The 20973-nt window shown below is 26.6% G+C and overlaps 4 protein-coding genes and 1 long non-coding RNA gene across 12 annotated transcripts; 3 read left to right on the forward strand and 2 right to left on the reverse strand.

Annotated features, from left to right (window-relative positions):
• Positions 1-384: 384 nt before the first annotated feature.
• LOC126918795 (oxysterol-binding protein-related protein 9) lies at positions 385-5686 on the reverse strand. Of its 3 annotated transcripts, none has more exons than XM_050727188.1 (13): positions 5522-5686; positions 4771-4986; positions 4467-4697; positions 4280-4355; positions 4124-4213; positions 3860-3980; positions 3684-3784; positions 2670-2699; positions 2434-2596; positions 2080-2345; positions 1608-2002; positions 1303-1530; positions 385-1233 (listed from the first exon to the last, which is right to left on the reverse strand). In XM_050727188.1, exons 1-13 carry the CDS (start codon positions 5684-5686, stop codon positions 1141-1143), a joined length of 2175 nt encoding a protein of 724 aa, XP_050583145.1. In that variant the 3' UTR covers positions 385-1140. The 3 variants fall into 3 exon arrangements, with proteins under 3 accessions (XP_050583145.1, XP_050583144.1, XP_050583146.1); XM_050727187.1 differs by having other exon boundaries at positions 3684-3787; XM_050727189.1 differs by lacking the exons at positions 3684-3784; positions 3860-3980; positions 4124-4213; ... (2 more) ...; positions 4771-4986; positions 5522-5686 and adding an exon at positions 2959-3389.
• LOC126918800 (uncharacterized) lies at positions 3089-4137 on the forward strand. The gene is made up of 2 exons (XR_007711443.1): positions 3089-3199; positions 3885-4137. It is a non-coding gene; the product is annotated as an uncharacterized LOC126918800 (long non-coding RNA).
• Positions 5687-5990: 304 nt separating the features above from the next.
• Positions 5991-9726, forward strand: LOC126918798 (protein sarah). The gene is made up of 6 exons (XM_050727193.1): positions 5991-6243; positions 6933-7202; positions 7275-7464; positions 7549-7701; positions 8424-8748; positions 8816-9726. Exons 2-5 carry the CDS (start codon positions 6945-6947, stop codon positions 8549-8551), a joined length of 729 nt encoding a protein of 242 aa, XP_050583150.1. The 5' UTR covers positions 5991-6243; positions 6933-6944; the 3' UTR covers positions 8552-8748; positions 8816-9726.
• Positions 9727-9918: 192 nt separating this feature from the next.
• LOC126918794 (cullin-5) lies at positions 9919-15086 on the reverse strand. Of its 2 annotated transcripts, none has more exons than XM_050727186.1 (11): positions 14988-15086; positions 14038-14247; positions 13781-13960; positions 13572-13713; positions 13177-13491; positions 12629-13101; positions 12274-12537; positions 12035-12190; positions 11480-11760; positions 11274-11397; positions 9919-11184 (listed from the first exon to the last, which is right to left on the reverse strand). In XM_050727186.1, the coding sequence occupies exons 1-11, from the start codon at positions 14988-14990 to the stop codon at positions 10990-10992; spliced, it is 2343 nt and encodes a 780-aa protein (XP_050583143.1). In that variant the 5' UTR covers positions 14991-15086; the 3' UTR covers positions 9919-10989. The 2 variants fall into 2 exon arrangements, with proteins under 2 accessions (XP_050583143.1, XP_050583142.1); XM_050727185.1 differs by lacking the exon at positions 14988-15086 and adding an exon at positions 14757-14939.
• Positions 15087-15961: 875 nt separating this feature from the next.
• On the forward strand, positions 15962-20215 carry LOC126918674 (ero1-like protein). Of its 5 annotated transcripts, none has more exons than XM_050726836.1 (9): positions 15962-16080; positions 16562-16910; positions 16996-17199; positions 17306-17463; positions 17548-17733; positions 17819-17865; positions 17949-18297; positions 18382-18675; positions 18834-20215. In XM_050726836.1, the coding sequence occupies exons 2-9, from the start codon at positions 16698-16700 to the stop codon at positions 18883-18885; spliced, it is 1503 nt and encodes a 500-aa protein (XP_050582793.1). In that variant the 5' UTR covers positions 15962-16080; positions 16562-16697; the 3' UTR covers positions 18886-20215. The 5 variants fall into 5 exon arrangements, with proteins under 5 accessions (XP_050582793.1, XP_050582796.1, XP_050582792.1 ...); XM_050726839.1 differs by having other exon boundaries at positions 15967-16080; positions 16562-16621; XM_050726835.1 differs by lacking the exon at positions 15962-16080 and adding an exon at positions 16236-16461.
• Positions 20216-20973: the final 758 nt, after the last annotated feature.

Consider the following 20973-nt stretch of genomic DNA (forward strand, 5'->3'; position numbering starts at 1 on the left):
ATTTTGATTTATATTAAGAGTGTGCATTATTTTGATGCATGAATAAAGTTTTATTTTATCAAAAATTTACATATATTTATTCATATATTACATGTTATATTGAATAGGAATATTTTACAATGCGCTATCTATGGTTAATAAAATTTGAATGATTATAAATCACGATTTTACTGAATATAAATATCTAAGCACTGTAACATAACTAAATGAAATTAATCTCATGGAGATACTCAATACTCTATGGTTAATTTAAAAACAATTAAAACATGTGGAAAATCTTATACATAACAAGTTATGAGGGAGATTTATATATATTTACATTATGTATGATTAATGCTCTGTGTGTGTATGTGTGTGTGTTCCATGGAAATTAAGAACAAACAGTTATGTACATAAATATAATGTACATCATATATATGCATATTATTTTTACAATCACGAGTACAGTTGTCCATTTTTTAAATTTATTAATTAAATCATTTTGGATACTATCTGGAAGTAATTATTTAAAAATATCCAAAGTTCAATAACATACATAATTATTACGGAATGAAAAAAATTCGTGTAATTTAATTTCATTAATGTTTCATTAATGCTATATTATGGAAACAGCTAAAACATATTAGAGAAGCATGCTTTATGCATTAGGTCTATTACTACATTTTTATCTGTATTGTGTTATGTTAAAACTGTATTGCAATTCTTCTTAATAGAAACGATAAATCATCATCAGAAATATTGTTTTTATAGCTGTATATATTTTTTTAACAGTACATAAGCTTGTATGTCGATGTCAACATATAATATATAGCACAATACTATGTAAACTTGTTTCCTTTAAAGCAGTAACTATTTCTGTGATAATATATTATAAAAAATAATTTGCTTGCTATCAAAATACATATGTACCTTTCAATGAAATCTTAATATTGTATAGTATTTAAATATTTGCTATTGTACTTAATCAGGTTTATATAAAAAAAACAAAATGTTAAGGAAGGAATTTATAATACCTTTCAGTTTTGTTCTTCTGCATAGCACAGAGTCATTAGATTTAAAATTAGTAAACATATTATTAATCATATGTGTTAGGCCTTAAATTTCTAGTACTGTGCAATATCTAAAACTGCAGCAAATTATTTATGTTGTAGCACTTTGATTGGAGCAAGAATGTAATCTGTCTGCAAGTGGTTTTACATAGACCCAACTACCATCTTTAGTTTCTTTGAACAACTATTGGAAGATAAGACTTTATATAATCATTTGAAATAAAAAGTACGTAATTTTGAAAGAAAAATATACCTTAGTTTGCCAATTAATATTGTTTTCTTTTCTATTACGTGCTTCATCTCGTTGTTTTTGTTCAATTGCACATTTAGCAGCTGTTGCCTTTTCCATGTCGTTAATCCTTAATCCAACAGTTACATCTCGCCAAACTTTTCGTGATTCGTGTTCTTCTTGTTCACACACTGGCTTCACTAATTTTCTTTGAGTGTAAAGTTCTTTAACGTCCGCAAAAATTTCAGTTCTCTATAAAAATTGAATTTATGAATGAAAAAAAAATAAAATGAGAAATTGGTATTTTTTATAATATCTTGTGTACATACTCCATCAGCCCACTTTGCTTCCATGGCACCACTCCATTCTCCGTTTATAACAACGAATGGTTTCTTATCTCCTGGTTGTGTAATTTGACATGTAATTCGATTACGCTTACCGCCATAAAAAGGTTTTGTCAAAAATTCTACAGCAGCATGGTAACCAGTTTGCGTACAATGGATAGTTGCAGTCCCCCCTAACTCTATCCATGGTACAGTGAGAATAGATCTACCATAACCATTTGGGAAAGTCAATACATATTCTTCTCCATGTTGTAATACATTTACCCAACCCTTTCCAACATTATGTACTCCTATACTCAGTCCAAGGAATTTGCTTTTTGTCCATACATGTGCACCAAAACTAATTTTTTTCGCATAATGTTCAGCATAAAATGCACTTACTATAATATGAATCATACTTATTCATCTAGAAAAATATTTTTAAAAGATTTTAATAAATAAATATAAGTGAACTTACTGGGAGGATGATGAGAAACTTGTTCAGCAATAAATGAAAGCTGATTTTCTTTGCACCAAGGTACAGGACCTCCAACAACTAGTTTCGTATCATTAGAACTATCTATAGCATCATTAGGAATATCCCAATGACATCTAAAAATTTCACCTAATATTGGATTATATGGTTTCTTAGCTACCCCTGATTTACGACCTGCATGGAAACTGCATAAATACCAACGAACTACTTGAACCATTCTATCTTTAGGAGTAGACATATCTGCTATGCTAAAATATGAAATACTATGGTGTATAAAGAGCTTCAACAAATAATTTTGAAAAATATTACTAATATTATTTATTTCATAGAATATACCTTACAAACTGATTTGGATGAGTAAAATAGTCTGCATACATTTCAAGAAGCGACCTGCGCTCCAAAATGAATGTAGGTAATGCTACTTTTGTTAAATCCATACCAATTTTTACTTGAGATAGGAGATGAGTCACTACGGATCCATGGGATTCCATGGAATCCACTAAAAAGTATCATAAAGATAAGGATTTAATCTTATTTAAATAATTTACATTATTAATATAATAGTTACTAACTTTCTGTTTCACTTTCCTCTTCATAAAGGGCTGTAACATGTAACAAAAGCTTACAACAATAATTTATAAACAATAATGTATAGTGATTTAAAAAATGAGAAAAAAAGTAATTTCTTTTTTTAATATAATTCGTTTTAATGTTTCTCCTAAGTCAATAATAGTTGTAATATGTATACCAATTTAAAACTTTAAACTCAAAAAATACAACCTATAAGAACAGAAATTTTCACATAAATATAAAAAGATTTCTTTTTTTATGTATATATTTTACTATAATTTAAAAACGTACTATTTGAAGCTGCACCCAGCATATTGTATTTTTATAAAATGTCAGTTAAAATCCATTCCTAAATACGATCATTATATGATATTGACTATACGCAATATAAACGTCTTTTTCTGAGAAACAAAATTTTCCAAGAGGGGAAAACTATTCGAAGTTGATTAAATGCATTTTTCTGTAATTGTGTCATACTAAAAAATATTCACACTTGATTTTAACTATAAATTTGATAATGCTTTACTACAAGGTTCGGATGACACGACAATTCACGTGTATAATAATTGTAGTTGTGGGTTAAGTCGACTGATATCGAAACTCTATTATCGATAACGAGTGCAATTTATTATGGATTTTTAATGTTTATATAATTTCTTTCTTATTTAAAATTTGAATGTGCTTTATGCTGTGTTTTATTTGTTACTCTAAATTTGTAATATAGATATATTTGCTATAAATAATTAACAATAATCATAACATATTTTAATTTCTTTATCATTCTTTTAATTTGATTAAGTATTTATATATTGACTTTATTTGAATTTCTTTCTTAATTTTAAACATATACACACTAAAATTATATATAAATATATATATAATAAAAAACTGAAAACAAATAAAATAAAATTATATCCTAAGAAGAAAGAAATGTGTACAACAAATTGATTTTATATTTGTTAAACAATATACGAAACATATAAACTTTTAAGCACTTAACATAGATTAATACTTACCATCGTAATCAACAGAGCCATCACCTTTTATAGGTGGCAACGGATTTTGCTTCCGATTTTCGTTCGATACATCCACATGTGAACGTTCACTATCTCGTCTTCTACTGAATTACAAAATATATCACATATTTCTTAAATTTTATATTAAAGATTCACGAACCCTGATAAATACTTACATACTGATATGATTTTGCATTGCAGGAGGTGATATTTCGTCTGCTGCATCATAATAATCTTCGTCTTCATCCGAAGATGAATAAGAGAATTGGGGTACAGGGAGATCCCTATCCACAACAGCTTTACAAGTAAAAATCAATGAAAATATGTATTTTAATCCGTTTGTCTACTTGATTGATAATTTTATTTTTAGGGATACTATAACTTAATAATTTGACATTTATTTTTAATTTAGTACACATAAATAAGAAAAAATAAATTACCATTTGGCAATGTAGGTACCCTTAGTTCTACACATTCGGAACCTAATTCAATACCAGTCTGTACAGTTGCTTCTGGTTCTCTAACAGCAACTAAAATTTATTATATTGCATGTCTTTCATTATAGGTGTATTTTATACTCACATTTAAATACATACCATGAGATAATGAAGACGAAACATGTATCGAATCAGTGGGTCCTCTATATACTCCATTTACAGGTATTGCTGTATTCTAAAAGTATAGAATTTTTACTACACACAAACTATACCTAATTCTATTAAATGTATAAAATTTAATTATAAAGATTCATTATGGTGTCTTATATTTATAATGAATATTTACCTTTGCAATTTGTAATTGAACAATTGTATGTTTAACTGAATTGAGCATTGCATTGGCTTGGGTTAAAATTGCTGTATATTTTTGTTGCTTTTCTTCATCTTCTGTAGCAACAGATCTTTGTTTTGTTTCAATTAATTTTATTTGATCAATCAACAATTGAAGGTAAGCATCTGCTTCAGCTACTTTACGATCAAAGTCTTGCTTGGGAGGAGATTTTTTAGGATCCCATCTCTAGAGTAATTTAAATTTTACTTAAGCATTAAACTAAATGTAGTTTTTGTTCTTAATATCTAAGTAACCATACAGCATGTGAATGACGTAATATAGTGTCTTCTAAAGCACGAATCCAACGTTCTCGTTCCTCTGCATTTCTTGTTTGAAAATGAAATGTTTTTGGATCATCTTTGTATGATGATGTAGTAATTGTAAATGTGCTATCGTCCTCATCATCGATACCTATAATAGCACCTCTTAAACGTACACATCCTCTACGTGCCCCTCTCATCATTTTTTCTTTACTCTGCAATATAATTAAGGTATAACATAACAATTTATCATATTCAAAATATAATATTTATAGCAATTGTAAAGAAAATATCATTAATATTTGCAATTTAAATGTATATTTGTTTAAAAACTAGATATTGAAAAAAGCAATAATAAAATTTTCATGTAATATCAATTAACTATTTATAATTAAATTATAATTGATATAATATGATAAAATTTACATACCCATAATAATTCTTTTTGAATATGATTTAACTTTACCATATAAAATTGGTAAATACTTTTGAAATTAAATGTAATTTTGTAATTAGATATTTAGAGATCAGCTGACTATGACAGATGTGCAAAATATTTAAAGAGATACAAATAATGTTTTAAAGCAACTAATAAATAAATTCAAAGATTACTGATGCATACAGAAATTTATATTAAATTATAATTTTGAATTGAACATTGCATAAATGTTTAAAAAGAAAATGGGGTGTAACCTATTAATGAACAAGAGAACAGTAAATGTAACAATTACAATATTTAAAAATTCTTACCGTATAATACGATAGAAGACCAGCATTATCATCTAAAACAAACCAACGATATTGCCATCCATTAACAACATTTGTCCATTTACTAAGTGAACCTTCCATCGTCGACATTGTTATTTGTTGCTCGCTGTTATTTATGAGTGTATGTGTATGCATAAGAACAAGCATATAATTGTATATATATATATATATATTACATTTACCTATGTGTGTCCTGTATGAACGCATAGAGAGGTAACTCGATAAGAAAACTAGTATAAGACGAATTTCCAAATATCTTCATCATATCTAAAACAATTTACATGGTATCTAAAAAATATAATTTCTAAACTCACTGTGAATTTACAAAATTGAATGTTCTAAATAATACAAATATCTATTTTTACTTGACATGCGCAGTCAATGAAACAAGTTTTTCTTCGATAACAGATGATTCTACTGCAAAAGCTTGTCTATACTGATTTGCTTATCTTTCTAGTTACTTCTTATAGTCTACGATTATAAAAGATTACATTACGATAATAATAAAATAACGAATGCAACATGTAACATCGAAAGTTGTATAAATGAGTAATAATAACGTTAATACAATGAAGGATTTTATATATATATGAATGTATGAATGTATACATAAATAAATAAGTAAATAAAATAAACAATTTTCTCTCGATCTGAATAAATATTAAGAAGGCACACATTCGATTTAACTGCTTAAGAAAAAACATGTAAGTATTATCTGTTCTCAGTCAGCTGATTAATTACTTTACCTTTGACATATTATGTCTCTGCATATTATTTATTATTTATTATTATTTATTATACATAGTCCTCGCTTAATATGCTTATTTATTTTAGCATGATAATACGTAATATTACCTTGCAACTAACAATTACAATTAATTGTAAATAAATTCGTTTTTCGTAATCATTTTGCAATATATATTTCTATTATTCATAGTTTATGAATTATTTACCCCAAGAGTGATTCGTAACATAATGTTTATTTTAAAAAATATGCAATATCTGATTAACTTATTTAAAAAATTATACGTTATACTATGATAATTTGATTAACGTTGTAGATACTTACTTGATAAATAAATTACAGCATTATTAAAGTTTTGGCAATATATTAAAAGTCATTAACTGAACATATAAGATCATTTATAATAAAAGAATATTGCTTTTTTGTAAATTAAAATATAAAAATGAATGAGAGCTATATATTGAAAATATTTAAAATATTTGCTCAGTAGACATGCAAAATATTTATAAGAAAATACATTTTTTTTTAGTTAATCTCTGTATTATAGACACAATTTATATATATATATATATATATATATATCTTTATTATATCTTTATGTTAATGTGTAAATTCAAATAAATTACAATTTAGTACTTCTATATGCAGCATAGAACAGATATGGAGAAGAAACATGGCTCTAATATAGTGGAAGAGGAAGAATTAGAAGAATCTGAAAATATAATTATAAATGAAGTTGATGGATTACCAAATTTACATCCTAATTATCAACAATTGGAGTTAGAATTTGATGTAGAAAAAAATCGTTCTGATACAAATACAAGGACTATTGAAGATTTAGTACATGATGAAGATTTACCAACATCAGTTATTGTAACTAATGTAGATCCCAGAGTTTTTAAAGATGATGAATTAAAGGTGACAAAAATATATAGTAAAATTGAACGTAATAAATTCAATATCTAATAAGCATATGTTTTATTTCTGTAGCAAGAAATACAGAATCTCTTCAAACAGTTTGGGGAAGATGCTACATTTCAATATTTTAGATCATTTAGAAGAATGAGAGTGAATTATAGTTCTCCAAGTGCAGCAGCAAATGCCAGAATACAATTACATCAAGCTCATTTTGGTGAGACAGATATCAACTGTTATTTTGCACAACCTGTTACTCCAATAGGTTTGTAAATTTATTTTTTAATGAACATTATGTTATAAGAATTAATGAAAATTTTATCAACTTTAAAAATAATATATATTTCAGATGTAGAAGATCAACACCTTCACCCACCAGCATTAACAAAACAGTTCCTAATTTCACCACCTGCTTCACCACCTATTGGATGGCAGCCTAGAGAGGAAGGCGAACCTTTAGTTAATCATGACTTATTGGCAGCTATAGCAAATTTATCTGCAGGTTCTGTCATTTAAGGAGTTTATAGCATGTTTTTCTATGTGTATTAAGTACGAAAATCTCCGATAACTGCCAGAAATTCGGGACGCAGGTGTTGCAAATGATTCTATTCCTTGAAACTGAAATCTTAGCTGTACCGAACATAGAAAAGGACAACGCAAATGAAAGAGGAAGAGGAACTGAGAGCCGAAGCGATCGGCAAACATTAAAGACTCGCGATAAGCTGAAACCTTTAATTAAAAAATCAAAATTTTTTATTTTTGATTTGTGATCAATGAAGCTTTTACTAACATATTAAGATGACACCAAACACGATATAATTTGGAGCATATTTTCATACTTAATGATAATTAAATAAGTGATAATAAACACCAATAAGTAAATATAATTCAAATTTTATCGTGTTCCGTTTCATTTTAATCAGAAAATTCCCACAAATACGTTTGTAAAAGATTAATTTAAAAAAACGTTAAAAATAAAAAAGTTTCATTTTTGAATTATTACCTAAATACGTGCATTGTCTCACTGATATCTAGGATTGAATCATGTGAGACTAATCGACCCTTCGCGGGTCGCTAAGCTTTTCAGTGCATTGAGGGAAACCTCCCCCTAGTAGTAGGGATGACGAAGATGCAATTATCGAGAGATTCTATTTTGGCAGTTATCTGAGATTTCCTATACATGTATATATTATGTATATATCAATCATACAAATAATTTTACAGGAGGCAGTCATGAATTACATCCTGGTGGTTCAGGACAACCTGGCATAGTTGTACATGTTTGTGAAACAACAAATCCTATGAAAAATGTTCCACGTATTCAACATACACGTTGTCCAGAACATTCATAAACAGCTCTATTAGAAATATTGTCCACTCATTTGACAATGAATTATTTATCCATCCAAGAAGCAATTAGTGGCATTACAAACAATGATATTCAACACTCAAAAATTTATATTGCAATATTGCAAAATTAATACTTTAATTTGAGATCACAAATTCACAAGAAATAATCTGTAAATGTGTTTTGCTCAGAGTAATATATGTAAGTATTTAAAAAGATAATAAATAGATAAAAAATATTTTATTAAAAGTTATGTTTTCGTTTACAGATAAATAATATTTTATGCTGACATTACAAATAAATAAAAATACGTGATATAATGAAATAATTTAAAAAAGTCATCGAATATTAAATAACGTACAAATAAACTATTAGAAAATCTATATAATATTTCGGAATAACTTTACACCAATTCTTATCCTCTTTTAATTTAAAATCACAATTTAAAATATTAGATGCTTACTTACAATTATAAAAATTAATATTACAATATTAAGGGTAAACGATATTGAAATTAGCGATATTAACGTTTCACTCGAAGTATCGATGTTACAAATACTTTTAAAGGAAGTATATAAAATTTATGATCTTAGAAAAGGCAATTAGAATTAAATTCTTGATCTGTTAATTATCTCAGAATTTCAAGCAAGATTTACTCAAGAAATATGATTTGTTACAAAGTGGGTGTGTGTGTGATAAGTTTGAGTAACATTGATATTTAATGTACATATATGTGATTATAAGAATGTACCATGCAACATATGAAAAGTGGTATCAATGATACTGTTTTCTGTCATATTTTAATTAATCAATATTAAAATTTAGAAGTGTGTGAATGATTTTTTTTTATTAAAAAAAATAAATCTTTAGGAAGAATGTATATTTTATTAATTAAATTTGTAGGATATATATACTTAATAAAATTATAAGTAGTGTTATCATTTCAGGAATTCTTTGCAATAACAAATTAATATGTTATTCAAAATGTATTAGTGCTACATGTTTTTTTTTTTGTAACAATAATATTTATGCATCTGTATATGTAAATGTATATAGTGTTCCCACTTGCATAAAATATATTTCATATTGATGTAAGATTTAAAGTAATATAGAATTGTTGAAAATTTATAAATATGTTATAGCAAATTACTTTTGTGTGAATAAATATGTTACTCAAAACCTGTTTTTTATGTCTGAATTTTACAAAGATAAAATAAAGAAAATGTCTTTTTATGATCTATTTGCTCAATTATTTAATTTAAATTATATTAGATACTCTAGCTTAATTTTAAAAGATATTGTTTTATTCATGAAAATTTGTGCATTTTAAAATAATACTTTATAGGAAAAATGTAATAAGATGTCGAAAAATATAAAAAATCCTTTTTAATTTCGAAATTGTTCACTTTTACACTTGTCAATCGCATATTGAAATAATATAAAAGCTTTATACACATAAATGTTAATAGTAATGCGTGTGTTGAGTAAAGATCTTATCGTTCACAATACAGTTATGTAAAATTTCTTTAGTACAGGGATTATACAACGTCTTATTATTAAAATATAAAAGAATTAAAATTTTATAACCTTACATTTATATATAACGGTATAGGCCATTTTTTTATATTCTCCCTTTGTATGAATTTTTTCATTTTACATTTTTTCAATCAAAAATTATTAATATTATTTCGGTTAAAAGAAACATAATGTAGTTCATAAAAACAGAATACAAAAAATATTGTATACAAAAAGTTCTGTAATTTCTGTACTTTCTACAATCCAAATAAATCAATGAAAAACAATCATATTTGGAAAATATGTACACTTGCAGTAAATAAACATATCCATGTATTTACGTTTAGATATGCGTTAAAATGTATAATGTACATATCGTGAACATCGTCCTTGAAAATTAAATACATCTGTGACGAGTTTATAGTATTCATAAATATTTTAAACAATTTACTTTATTTTTGTATAAAACAGAAGATATAAAATATATTTATGAAATTGTGATTACGTCAAAAGTAAAAGACAACATAATAACATATAACGAAATAAAAATTTTTGATCTTGTACATTTTTTCCCTTGATGTTTTTAAGTTTTGAAAGAAAGAAGAGAAGAAAGAGAAAGAAAAAATTAATCAATTTTCTAGTCCGAGTTTTTGAAATATTATAATAATTACCTGTTTAGTAATGCATATTTTCATGGTCGAAGGCAATATCATATTTAATCATAATTTATAAACGATATGACTCTGTATGATGGTACTAACTTTTCATTTAAAAGATGTGTTTTTTGTGAACATGTTACAAACAACGTTAACATCTTTCAATTACATTGGGATTTTTGAGCATACAATCTGATAAACAAGAACTGAATTTTTATAAAAATATAATATTAATCATAAGAACAGTATTATACGTATGTATAATCCCGACCTATGCCATATACACAAAGGTGTTAATGTCATCGTCGTGTCTACGTATATATTTATGCTCAATAAGCCACTCAATTTGTTCTTTTATCATCTTTTTACTTGGCAGAAACATGTTCTTTAATATATCAACTAATTCGGTTTGTAACTGAGCATTACTGATTTTTTTACGCATCTTTAAAATCTTGATGATTGCTTCCTGTTAAAAGATATACGTAAAAGATATATGTATCATTAATTTTACTTAGAGGAAGGTAAAAGACAAAGTTAGTTGAATAGAAAGTGTACCTGAACTCTTAGTATTCTAAGTTGTACAATGGATTGGTTGTCTTCTTCTTTACTTCGTTCAGTTGATAATTGAAGTCTTCCTATTAAATTAATTTTACCTCGTTTTTGCAGTTTACCATTTTTCCTAAGAATTAAAAAGAAGAATTAATTATATATATTTTGAGTAAATTAAATTATTGCGCGATTTTTCAAAAAGTATTACTAACACTATAGCGAATTCTTGATTCACCCAAAATCGTGTATCATTTGCAAAATCTTTGGGACTATGCGCATGTGGTTCAACTAGAAGAAGTTGACGTTTGAGTTTTGGAAAGGCACACAAAGACCATAAAGTTCGTCTGAGTTCCGGATCAGGAAGTTCTGTTGCCAATCGCAAATTTTCATATGATATCTTTTCAAACGGCCGCTGATTCCAAGCAAATAAAACTGCCATTTGAAATGTTGTTACATCCACATCAAAGCGTCCCACTTGGTTAGAAAATGTTATCTGGAACACCATCCAAATTGGTTGCAAGGTGAAGCTGAAAATTAGAACCGAGATATTGAATTTTTTGAAAAATTTTACTCTATACCCATGTTTACTGCTTCAGAAAAATTTATGTTATTCTGCTTTAATAAACATATACATAGTTTCTGATCGAAACTGTATTAACACTTTTATGATTATGGCCAAAAAATTTCCTTTTTAAATCATAACAATACTTAAAAAGATGTAAGATCTCTTTCTAATATTTTTTTTTACAAGACATTTTCTTTCTTACCGTGCCATTAGACATATGATGGTACCACTGTAATTTTCTTCCACTGTGTTTTTTTTTATAAAATTCTTCCACTTCAGGAATATAATCTTCTAGTTGCAGTGGTAAACTTACGGTGACACGTTCACTACCTCTAGCCCAAGCACCTGCATTTAATATCTATAACAAATTATATTAATGCCTTTTAATATATGTTCCACAATACACAAATCAAGATATTATTATAACATCTTGGACCATACCTTAATGTTAATACTATCTGCAATAGCAGCTCTACATTGCTCTTTAAATTGTTGATTTAGATCTTGTGACACTTTAATGTCTTGAAACATTCGTGCTAATTTATTAACGTAATCAGCAGGCATTCCGACTTCACGAAGCCATTCTACCATATTTTCCTCTTTCTCAGAATCAGCGGATGTATCTAATATTAAACGCCTTGTTAAATGAGCTTTATGATAGCGCATAAATACATCCTTATTTTGAACATATTTTAGCACTAATAACTAAAATAAAACCAATATAAGATAAGTATGAGATAAAATGATTTTAGATATTAAAAATATAATAGTAATATATATAAGTTAAGGTGCATACTACATCTTTTAGTTTGCTTTCAATTTCATCAGAAGTTAATTTTTTACTGAGTGGTGTTTTCCTAAGTAACATATCACAGTAATTAGCTAGAAGTTCTGGACACTTTGATTCTGGCTGTCCATTATTATTGTTGTTGGGTTTATTATTTAAAATCGTTGTACCAATACCAGAACACTGACGTGCAGGTAATTCTAATCTGAATACCGTCGCATCATTTACGACAAGTTTGTAAGCTTTATCTCGAGCAGTTAGAAATCGAGGATCATCATCAAATGCTTCTTTAACAAGAATTGAAAACCGACGAAAAAGATCTAATAATCTTTCAACGTATTTTTCAGAATCTTGAGTAATAACATCCACAGCTGCCATCATATCAGCTAAACCTGCACTTGCTATATGTTCTTCTAAATTTCTTAACATTGGACCAACTCCTTCAGGAACTCTATCCATTAGTTTTAGCATTAACCTAAGTTCTACAATTGTAATTCATTTTATACCATTACAAAAATGCTATTATAAAAATATAATTCAAATTACATTATACTCACTATCTGTTTGACGATGCTGAATCATTCGCGGACATTCTGCTAATATGGCTGGCTTAAAAGTTGCTACTAATACACGTACGCAACAATCAGTTAAAAGTTGTACACTAGCACTGTTTGGTTCTAGGTATTTTTGGGCACGAAGTTCTTCTTCTTGTAACTTTGCATCAGCATAACGCATATAATTTTCTACACCATGTAATGATAGCTGTTCAGGTGCTTTAACCCAGTAGAATGCTTCTGTTGCTTCTATATATGCTGCTTCAAAATTCTCTCTATAGATTTGAAGCTTATCAATTGCATTTGAACATAAATTTACTGTAACATAATTTAACACAACTTTAAATTTATAAGATGTATAAGCAGATAATTTATATAAACAAAAATTTGTTATATACCATAAGATTCTCTAACACCAATAACGAGTTGTGAATCAAAGGCTTCACCATTTCTTTCAGCACGAACAAGTCTCATAGCTGAATCTTGAAGTTTTTGTTTTATTTCTCCAAATATACTTTGATTCCAACTATCCAACATTAGCTATAATAAACAAAAAAATGTATATTATGGAATTATATTATCGAAAAATTAAAAAAAAGAACTTTACTTTTCTAACAATATCATCAGGTTGACTTTTTTTTTGAACACTGGATGGTGCCTTTCCAGCAAGAGATGTTTCTAATTGTCTAAATGGTGTTGGCAAATAATTACATTGTGCAAAAAATTTTCTCCATTCAACTATATATGCTTTCAATAAAGCTTGCTCTTCTTGGTGTGCTAAAACTCTCTAGAAAATGCATAAAACAGTAATATTTTTCTGTTGATAAAAATATTTTTTTTGTATTTATAAATTATAATATGTACCTGCTGAGCTTGTTTTATAAAATCCATTATGTTTGCTTTGAGCGCATCTAATAATTTAAGAGCACCTTTGTCATTCCATACACATACTGCATGAACTAAGAAGAATAAATCTTGCCATTCTGCTTGAGTAACAGGTTCTTGTTTGAGTAATTTCAAAATAGTTGGTCTCATACATGGCCATTTATCTTCAAATATAAACTGATTTTTATCCTAAACACAATTTAGTAGAAAATTAACTTTAATTTTATGTTTACATACTAAACTCTCATTATTAACACGAATATTATCTTAATCATTGTGCATTATTTTTTTTATCAAACATAAAAATTAGAATATATGTACAATACCATCTGTGAAAATATTTTTATTAACTAATGATTTATAGTTCTACTGTATAATGGAAAAACTAGTATATAATTGTTGAAAAATAACAATATCTAAGTTAATCATTAGTATACTGAGATAACAATAACATTGTATGAATATTTTCAAATATTTTTAATACAATTTTATAGATATTTATATATACGTTAAAGTTCAAAACGTTCTTTGACAATTCAAACATTGTATAGGTTATAAAGATTTATATTATATTATCGAAAATAAAACAATAAAAAAAAAATCTTATAAATTTAAGAAGTTTGAAATATCATTCTCAGATTTATTCCTCAGTGTAAATTGATTTTAAATACAAATATTATTATTCAATGACAACTAACCATCGGCACCTTCGCATAAAGTTTTGACATGTCCTATACCGCAATGAGTCTACGCCAATGAGTACAAACAATAGGTATTACAGTGAACAGTACTGATTAATTATAATAAGGATTGTTTTAAACGTCAATTTATACTTTAATAGATGTTTATTTTAACATTAAAATAGATTTTACATTTATTTATCGCGATATATCATATATATTTAAAAAAGATGATACATATATACATACCATTTTTTTCTAAGGAAGAAACGTAATACAACATAATACATACATGTAGTGTACTGTAATGTAACACTATAATGAGAGACTCTAATAAATGTAAAATAGTATAAAACATATATATATATATATATACATACAGGTAAATAGATCACATGTAGGAATGTTAAATAGGTTAAGGAGAAAATAAGAGGAATGTAAGATGTAGAAGATAAATGTAAAACCAAGTTCATTTCTTCTTATATATAAAAAGTTCACATTAATTTTTGTATACAATACAAAATAATGTCTTTTATATGTGTTTCCTTATTATTTAAAACGCTGTTTTTTAAACATTGTGTAAGAACTTCGCAGTTTTTGTACTTTTAGTATTAGAAAATTTCGAATAAAAGACAAATATTTTCTTAATGTATAGCTTTTATTGCACTGATTGCAATGTATGTATATTAAAGTGATGTAATAATAAAACAGTATATATATAAAAGCGCAAATTTGTATAAAACATTATTCAGAAATTAAGTTTTCTAAACGAAAATAATATATATAGACGAAAAGTAGCGTTATTTAAATGCTGCACAAAATTTAAAAAAGTAATTTTGCATCTACGTACAATAAAATTATATTTTACATTAGAAATGTATTTCAAATTTATATTAAACTATTGATATTCTTTTATATTATATTTCTTAAACTTAATTTCAAAATTAAGAACATTTTACCTCGTATTTGGATAATTTATGATGCCAAGTTATTTATTATGACATCTGAATTATGTGAAATAAAAAATGTACATTTTAAAGGAATAATTTTATATTATATTATATTAAATCCATTTTGTTATTTGATAAATAATAGACGTAAATATTTAAAACGGCTAATTTTTAAGATAATGTTAAAGAAAGGTCAATATTTTTCTCGGCTCTTAATGACTCATTATATCATTCTAACACTCTATTTTTTACATTTAAAGTGAGTAACAAATGTTATAAGTACACGTGGAATTAAACTTGGATATGGTTAGCTAAAAAGAGGGGAGTAAACATCTATTATTTATATATATTTATAGAAATGAAGTTGTGTTAACGTTTTTCCGGGTATAGATGTGAGTTGAACATTTTGAAATCATAATCATTATTATTATATAAATAATGGTAAATTAAAAATCTACAAACATCATAATTTAAATATATTACTATAAGATTTATTTGCTACATACTAATATTCTACATTCTTTATTAGAAATTTTAGATTTAAAATTATGACATAATATTTAATAAATAGTTAAATATGTATTACAATAATTAAACTAAAAAGTTAGTAAGAAAAATACATGTCTGTGGCAGCGTGATTGTAGTCACGTCACGTTAAGATTACAGGTCGTCTGCTACAGATGAGATAAAACATTCCAGATGTGTGAAATACCGTTACATTTTAGCTTGACTTAAATATGTAATAGAATAAAAAATATAACATTTGTATAAATGTAGGTGAATTTGTGTATATTTAATAGAGGAACATTTAATGGAACAACATTAATCAATAAGCAATACAATGAAAGCATCAATAAAGTTTATTTTTGACAGGGTAATTTACGTTTCTGGTGGCACGTAGTCTAGTCGGTGTTATAAAAGGAGGAAACCTCGGTTAGTACCGCGGTGACGTACGACAACTATTATCAATTAGAAAACGTGATTGATAGGTATACCAGTGAATTTAATTATGAAGTGCGAAACCAGTGAAAATATGTTCGGCATATTAATATTATTTGTGATGTTTTTACCTTCTATTGTACATTCCAATTATTTTGGAACGAACAATGAAAAGAATGATCAATGTTTCTGTAAGGTACTATTCTCGTTGTTTTCTCGTTATTCAACTTTTTTCATAAAAAGTAAACATAACCTACAATCAAATCTGTCAACTTTAACATATGTGAATATATGTTATTTTATATTATCTCTAACTTAATATCTTTTTCATAACTTTAAGTTATTAAATTATGTTTATAAAAATTTAGTTGAAGGGATCAATTGATGACTGCAGTTGTAATGTGGATACAGTGGATTACTTTAATAACATGAAAATTTATCCAAGAGTTCAGAGTCTTCTAGTCAGAGATTATTTTCGCTTTTATAAAGTAAATTTAAAACAAGAATGCCCTTTCTGGGCTGATGATAGTAAATGTGCTATAAGATACTGTCATGTACAACCTTGTCAGGAAGTAAGTATTTAATATGGTAGTTTGATCTATATGCAAAGATATTACAATATCATTTTATACAAATTGTTGAAATTTATATATATTATATATATTTTTATACTTGTAGGAAGACATTCCAGATGGTTTAAAAGGAGATATGTTAAAGAACAGTCATTTTAATGAAAGTCCTGCGGATAAATATAAAGCTTCAACACAATATGATGATTGCTTACATAGGACTAAAGATCATAATAAAGAACTGGGCTATTTAAACACAACAATTAGGTAAAGAAAAATATTTCTAGCACATTTATAAGTAGAATTATTTATAAACAAGATTTCAAATTCATTTTGATATATTTTGTTTAGTTCAGAGAACTACAAAGATTTTGAATTATGGAAACAATATGATGATGCTCAAGATAATTTTTGTGTGAAGGAGTCTAGTCCTGGAGAATATGTGGACCTTTTGCTAAATCCTGAAAGATATACAGGTTATAAAGGACAGAGTGCACATAGGATATGGCGCAGTATTTATAAGGAAAATTGTTTTAGGTAAAAATATAAGTTAATGATAAAAAATGAAATAGATATTAAGAATTGCTGCATTTTATATTTATATATGTATACTTAATTTCAGACCTGAAAATTCACCACATAATTTTATTCAATCTTCAAAAATAAATGGTGAATAGTTTTAATTCAATAGTATACTAATAATATATTTCAAAGTATACATTGATTTTATTATGATATATTATAATTTGCAGGGATGTGTCTGGAAAAAAGGGTATTCTACCGTGTTATATCAGGGCTTCATACTAGTATTAATATTCATTTGTGTTCAAAATACTTGTTGTCACCAAAAGACAATTTAGAGATAGTGCCTGGTGGCCGATGGGGCCCTAATTTGCAAGAGTTTCAAAAAAGATTTTCACCAGAGGAAACAGGAGGTGAAGGTCCAAATTGGTTAAAAAATTTATATTTTACTTATCTGCTTGAATTAAGAGCTTTGGCAAAAGCTGCACCATATTTGGAAAGAGAAGAATATTACACTGGTAACAAAGCACAAGATAAAGACACCCGTTTGGCAATGAATGATATTTTAAATGTTGTTAAGTAGGTATTAGTTTTAACTAATCAATTATATTAATTTATAACTAATGAATTGATGCTTATAGATTTAACATTAATGTGTTTTAGATCATTTCCTGATCATTTTAATGAAAGTGTTATGTTTACTGGTGGAGCTGAGGCTCAGTTATTGAAGGAACAATTTAGACAACATTTTAGGAATATATCTCGTATTATGGACTGTGTAGGGTGTGATAAGTGTAAACTTTGGGGAAAACTTCAAACGCATGGTTTGGGCACAGCATTAAAAATTCTATTCTCAGGAAAATTCGACAGATGGGAATCAACATTAAATAATTTTAATAGAAAGAAATTCTTCTTAGAAAGAAGCGAAATTGTTGCACTTATAAACGCTATTGGAAGGTAAGCAGAACAATTACGCTTTTTATATATATTCTTATTTTTATCATCGTTATATTAAGCTTTTATATGTAAATGTCATCTCTTAAGCTATTTTGCAGATTATATAAAGAGAGAAATTATTACCAGAAAATATAATTAATTATTTTGTAATTTTGCAGATTATCAGAAAGTATCTTCGAGTTGGATAAATTTAGACAAATGATGAGATAGCAGAATACAGATTAATAATCAGATGATTAAGTTACTTTGGTAAAATACATCACACAAATCTTTATATTTATATAACCTTTGATTATTTAGATTTATACATTTAATTATATAGTAACTTTATAAAATAACTGATTTTTGTATCAGTTATAAATTATTTAAATTTTTTTTATTTATACTTAAAATGTGGTATAAAATCGCAATAAAAATGATTACATTTAACGCGTAATCTTTTTTATATCTTTTATTTATAATAAGAATTAGTTTAATATTGACAAGAAAAAGAACTATTATTGAATAAATATAATGTTGATTGAATTATAAAAAAAGTATCAAATTTCATATGATTGCATTTTGTTATTTTATTGCGATTTTAATGATAACTTAACTCTGTCTGTGATAAATATTTCTTCTATAGAAAAGATTCTTGTACCAGTTTTGAAACAGCATATAGCATATTCAGTTTTGAAAGAACTTTCATTTATCGAATTCATAAAATGTTCAAATTTTTTTACTGATATATACACAAGTATATCAAACTTTAAAAATTATAGCTTGTCTTTTTACATCTACTTTTATTTTAATAAAAATTGTTATCAATGTAACTACTAGTATATTATTCTATTTATAAAGATAATGTTGGTTAGTAAGGTTCTACAGGCAAATAGACTGTAACGTTTGAGGTTCAATAAGATATTATAAAAGTCGTCCAAGATAAATCAATTTTGTATAATATTGTGTACATTTTTTGAAAAATGTTTTTATAACGAAGGCGACAGAAGGTTTCACATTATTTTCCGACAAATTTACATACAAAGAGAAAACACCAGTGTATTATATTTCTATATACTAATTCATAATAGTTTATAAAATATTTAATATTATTGTATATAGGCGTAAATTTAATTTATTGTCGCTAAATTATACTATTTGCGGATTATAAAATAACGAGTTAAAAGCGTATTAAGTTATGGATTACAAAAATGTATTAAATGATAAACTTTTCATTACATTTATTTACAATGAAATAACTTATCTAAATAGGTCGTATATTATACGAAAAATTTAAAATTCTATTATGAATTCCGTACATGAAAACTATAACATGAATTTGATTATAGTGTGGAAGAATGTATATTTTATATACAGATATGAATTAGTGTGGCGTGTCTAATTTTTACGGATTTATTTATAATCTAAAGTAGCAAAATTATTATGTAACCTGCTTATTTTTAAGAAAACATAACACGTTTCATTTCAGTAGAAGATTTGATACATGCGATTATAAAAGGTAACGAAGTTTCGAATATAATATGAATTACAATACCATCAATATTTTATGCATTGTAAATTATTTATATCCTCCCTATTAACGAATATCATTCCTGCGTGTATGGTTAATGAGTAAGGCCTTTTTCTCGATTTCTTATCATTAGCTTTTAACCATATACATATTTTTTAATTTTCTTTTAATAAATCATTTTCTAATTATTAGCAAGCATTTTATAATTTCTTATTCCGTTTTATTTTAACTACAAGGCGAATCTCCGAGTGAATAGTGGTACGTAGAGTACGGTGTAATATCAACGTACCGAGTCGATAATCTTCTCGGATAACAGACGCTTAGGTGTCCGTTATCCGAACCCATTGAACCGCGAAAACAGTCGAGAAAGATCGTTGACCACCCTGGCGACGATCTCGAGAAACGATTCAGGTGTTTTATGATAATTCATATTCTAATATTTGAGCATATTCGATCGAGTATTCTTATTATCGTCGCTTTTCTGTTGGAACCAGCAATGTTTATAGAATCGAGTATTTTCGAATAAATTTATGAAGACACGTTTCTTGTCACAACCCAATATCTATAATAATTTAACAATTAATTTAACAATTATCGGACTTGAAAGTGAAATTTTATCTATCAGCTCGCGTACTCGACATTTTTTCAAATTTGATTTACCAAGATCGCAGCCTTATTCTTAATTTTCGTCTTATTTTCAGCCATAGAATTTTCTTCACTTCAACTGTACCACGAATATACGCTTTCGGTGTATCGTAGATCCTAAGAGACTCGCACAATCGTAAGTT

The sequence above is a fragment of the Bombus affinis genome, chromosome 7 (genome assembly GCF_024516045.1).
Source record: "Bombus affinis isolate iyBomAffi1 chromosome 7, iyBomAffi1.2, whole genome shotgun sequence".
Lineage (NCBI taxonomy): Eukaryota > Metazoa > Arthropoda > Insecta > Hymenoptera > Apidae > Bombus > Bombus affinis.

Excerpts from the sequence above, each read along its gene's own strand:
- LOC126918794 (XM_050727185.1), bottom strand. The coding sequence starts at position 14,786 with ATGTCAAAACTTTATGCGAAGGTGCCGATG. Across the intron at positions 13,961-14,037 it reads TTATAAAACAAGCTCAGCAG|AGAGTTTTAGCACACCAAGA; the intron begins GTACATATTATA and ends TGCATTTTCTAG. Across the intron at positions 13,714-13,780 it reads CTGATGATATTGTTAGAAAA|CTAATGTTGGATAGTTGGAA; the intron begins GTAAAGTTCTTT and ends TGTTTATTATAG.
- LOC126918674 (XM_050726836.1), top strand. The coding sequence starts at position 16,698 with ATGAAGTGCGAAACCAGTGAAAATATGTTCGGCATATTAATATTATTT. Across the intron at positions 16,911-16,995 it reads ATCTGTCAACTTTAACATAT|TTGAAGGGATCAATTGATGA; the intron begins GTGAATATATGT and ends ATAAAAATTTAG. Across the intron at positions 18,676-18,833 it reads CTTATAAACGCTATTGGAAG|ATTATCAGAAAGTATCTTCG; the intron begins GTAAGCAGAACA and ends GTAATTTTGCAG.
- LOC126918795 (XM_050727187.1), bottom strand. The coding sequence starts at position 5,686 with ATGCTTGTTCTTATGCATACACATACACTCATAAATAACAGCGAGCAA. Across the intron at positions 4,698-4,770 it reads TATTACGTCATTCACATGCT|AGATGGGATCCTAAAAAATC; the intron begins GTATGGTTACTT and ends AAATTACTCTAG. Across the intron at positions 4,356-4,466 it reads TTCAATTACAAATTGCAAAG|AATACAGCAATACCTGTAAA; the intron begins GTAAATATTCAT and ends CTATACTTTTAG.
- LOC126918798 (XM_050727193.1), top strand. The coding sequence starts at position 6,945 with ATGGAGAAGAAACATGGCTCTAATATAGTGGAAGAGGAAGAATTAGAA. Across the intron at positions 7,203-7,274 it reads TTAAAGATGATGAATTAAAG|CAAGAAATACAGAATCTCTT; the intron begins GTGACAAAAATA and ends TTATTTCTGTAG. Across the intron at positions 7,702-8,423 it reads TATAGCAAATTTATCTGCAG|GAGGCAGTCATGAATTACAT; the intron begins GTTCTGTCATTT and ends ATAATTTTACAG.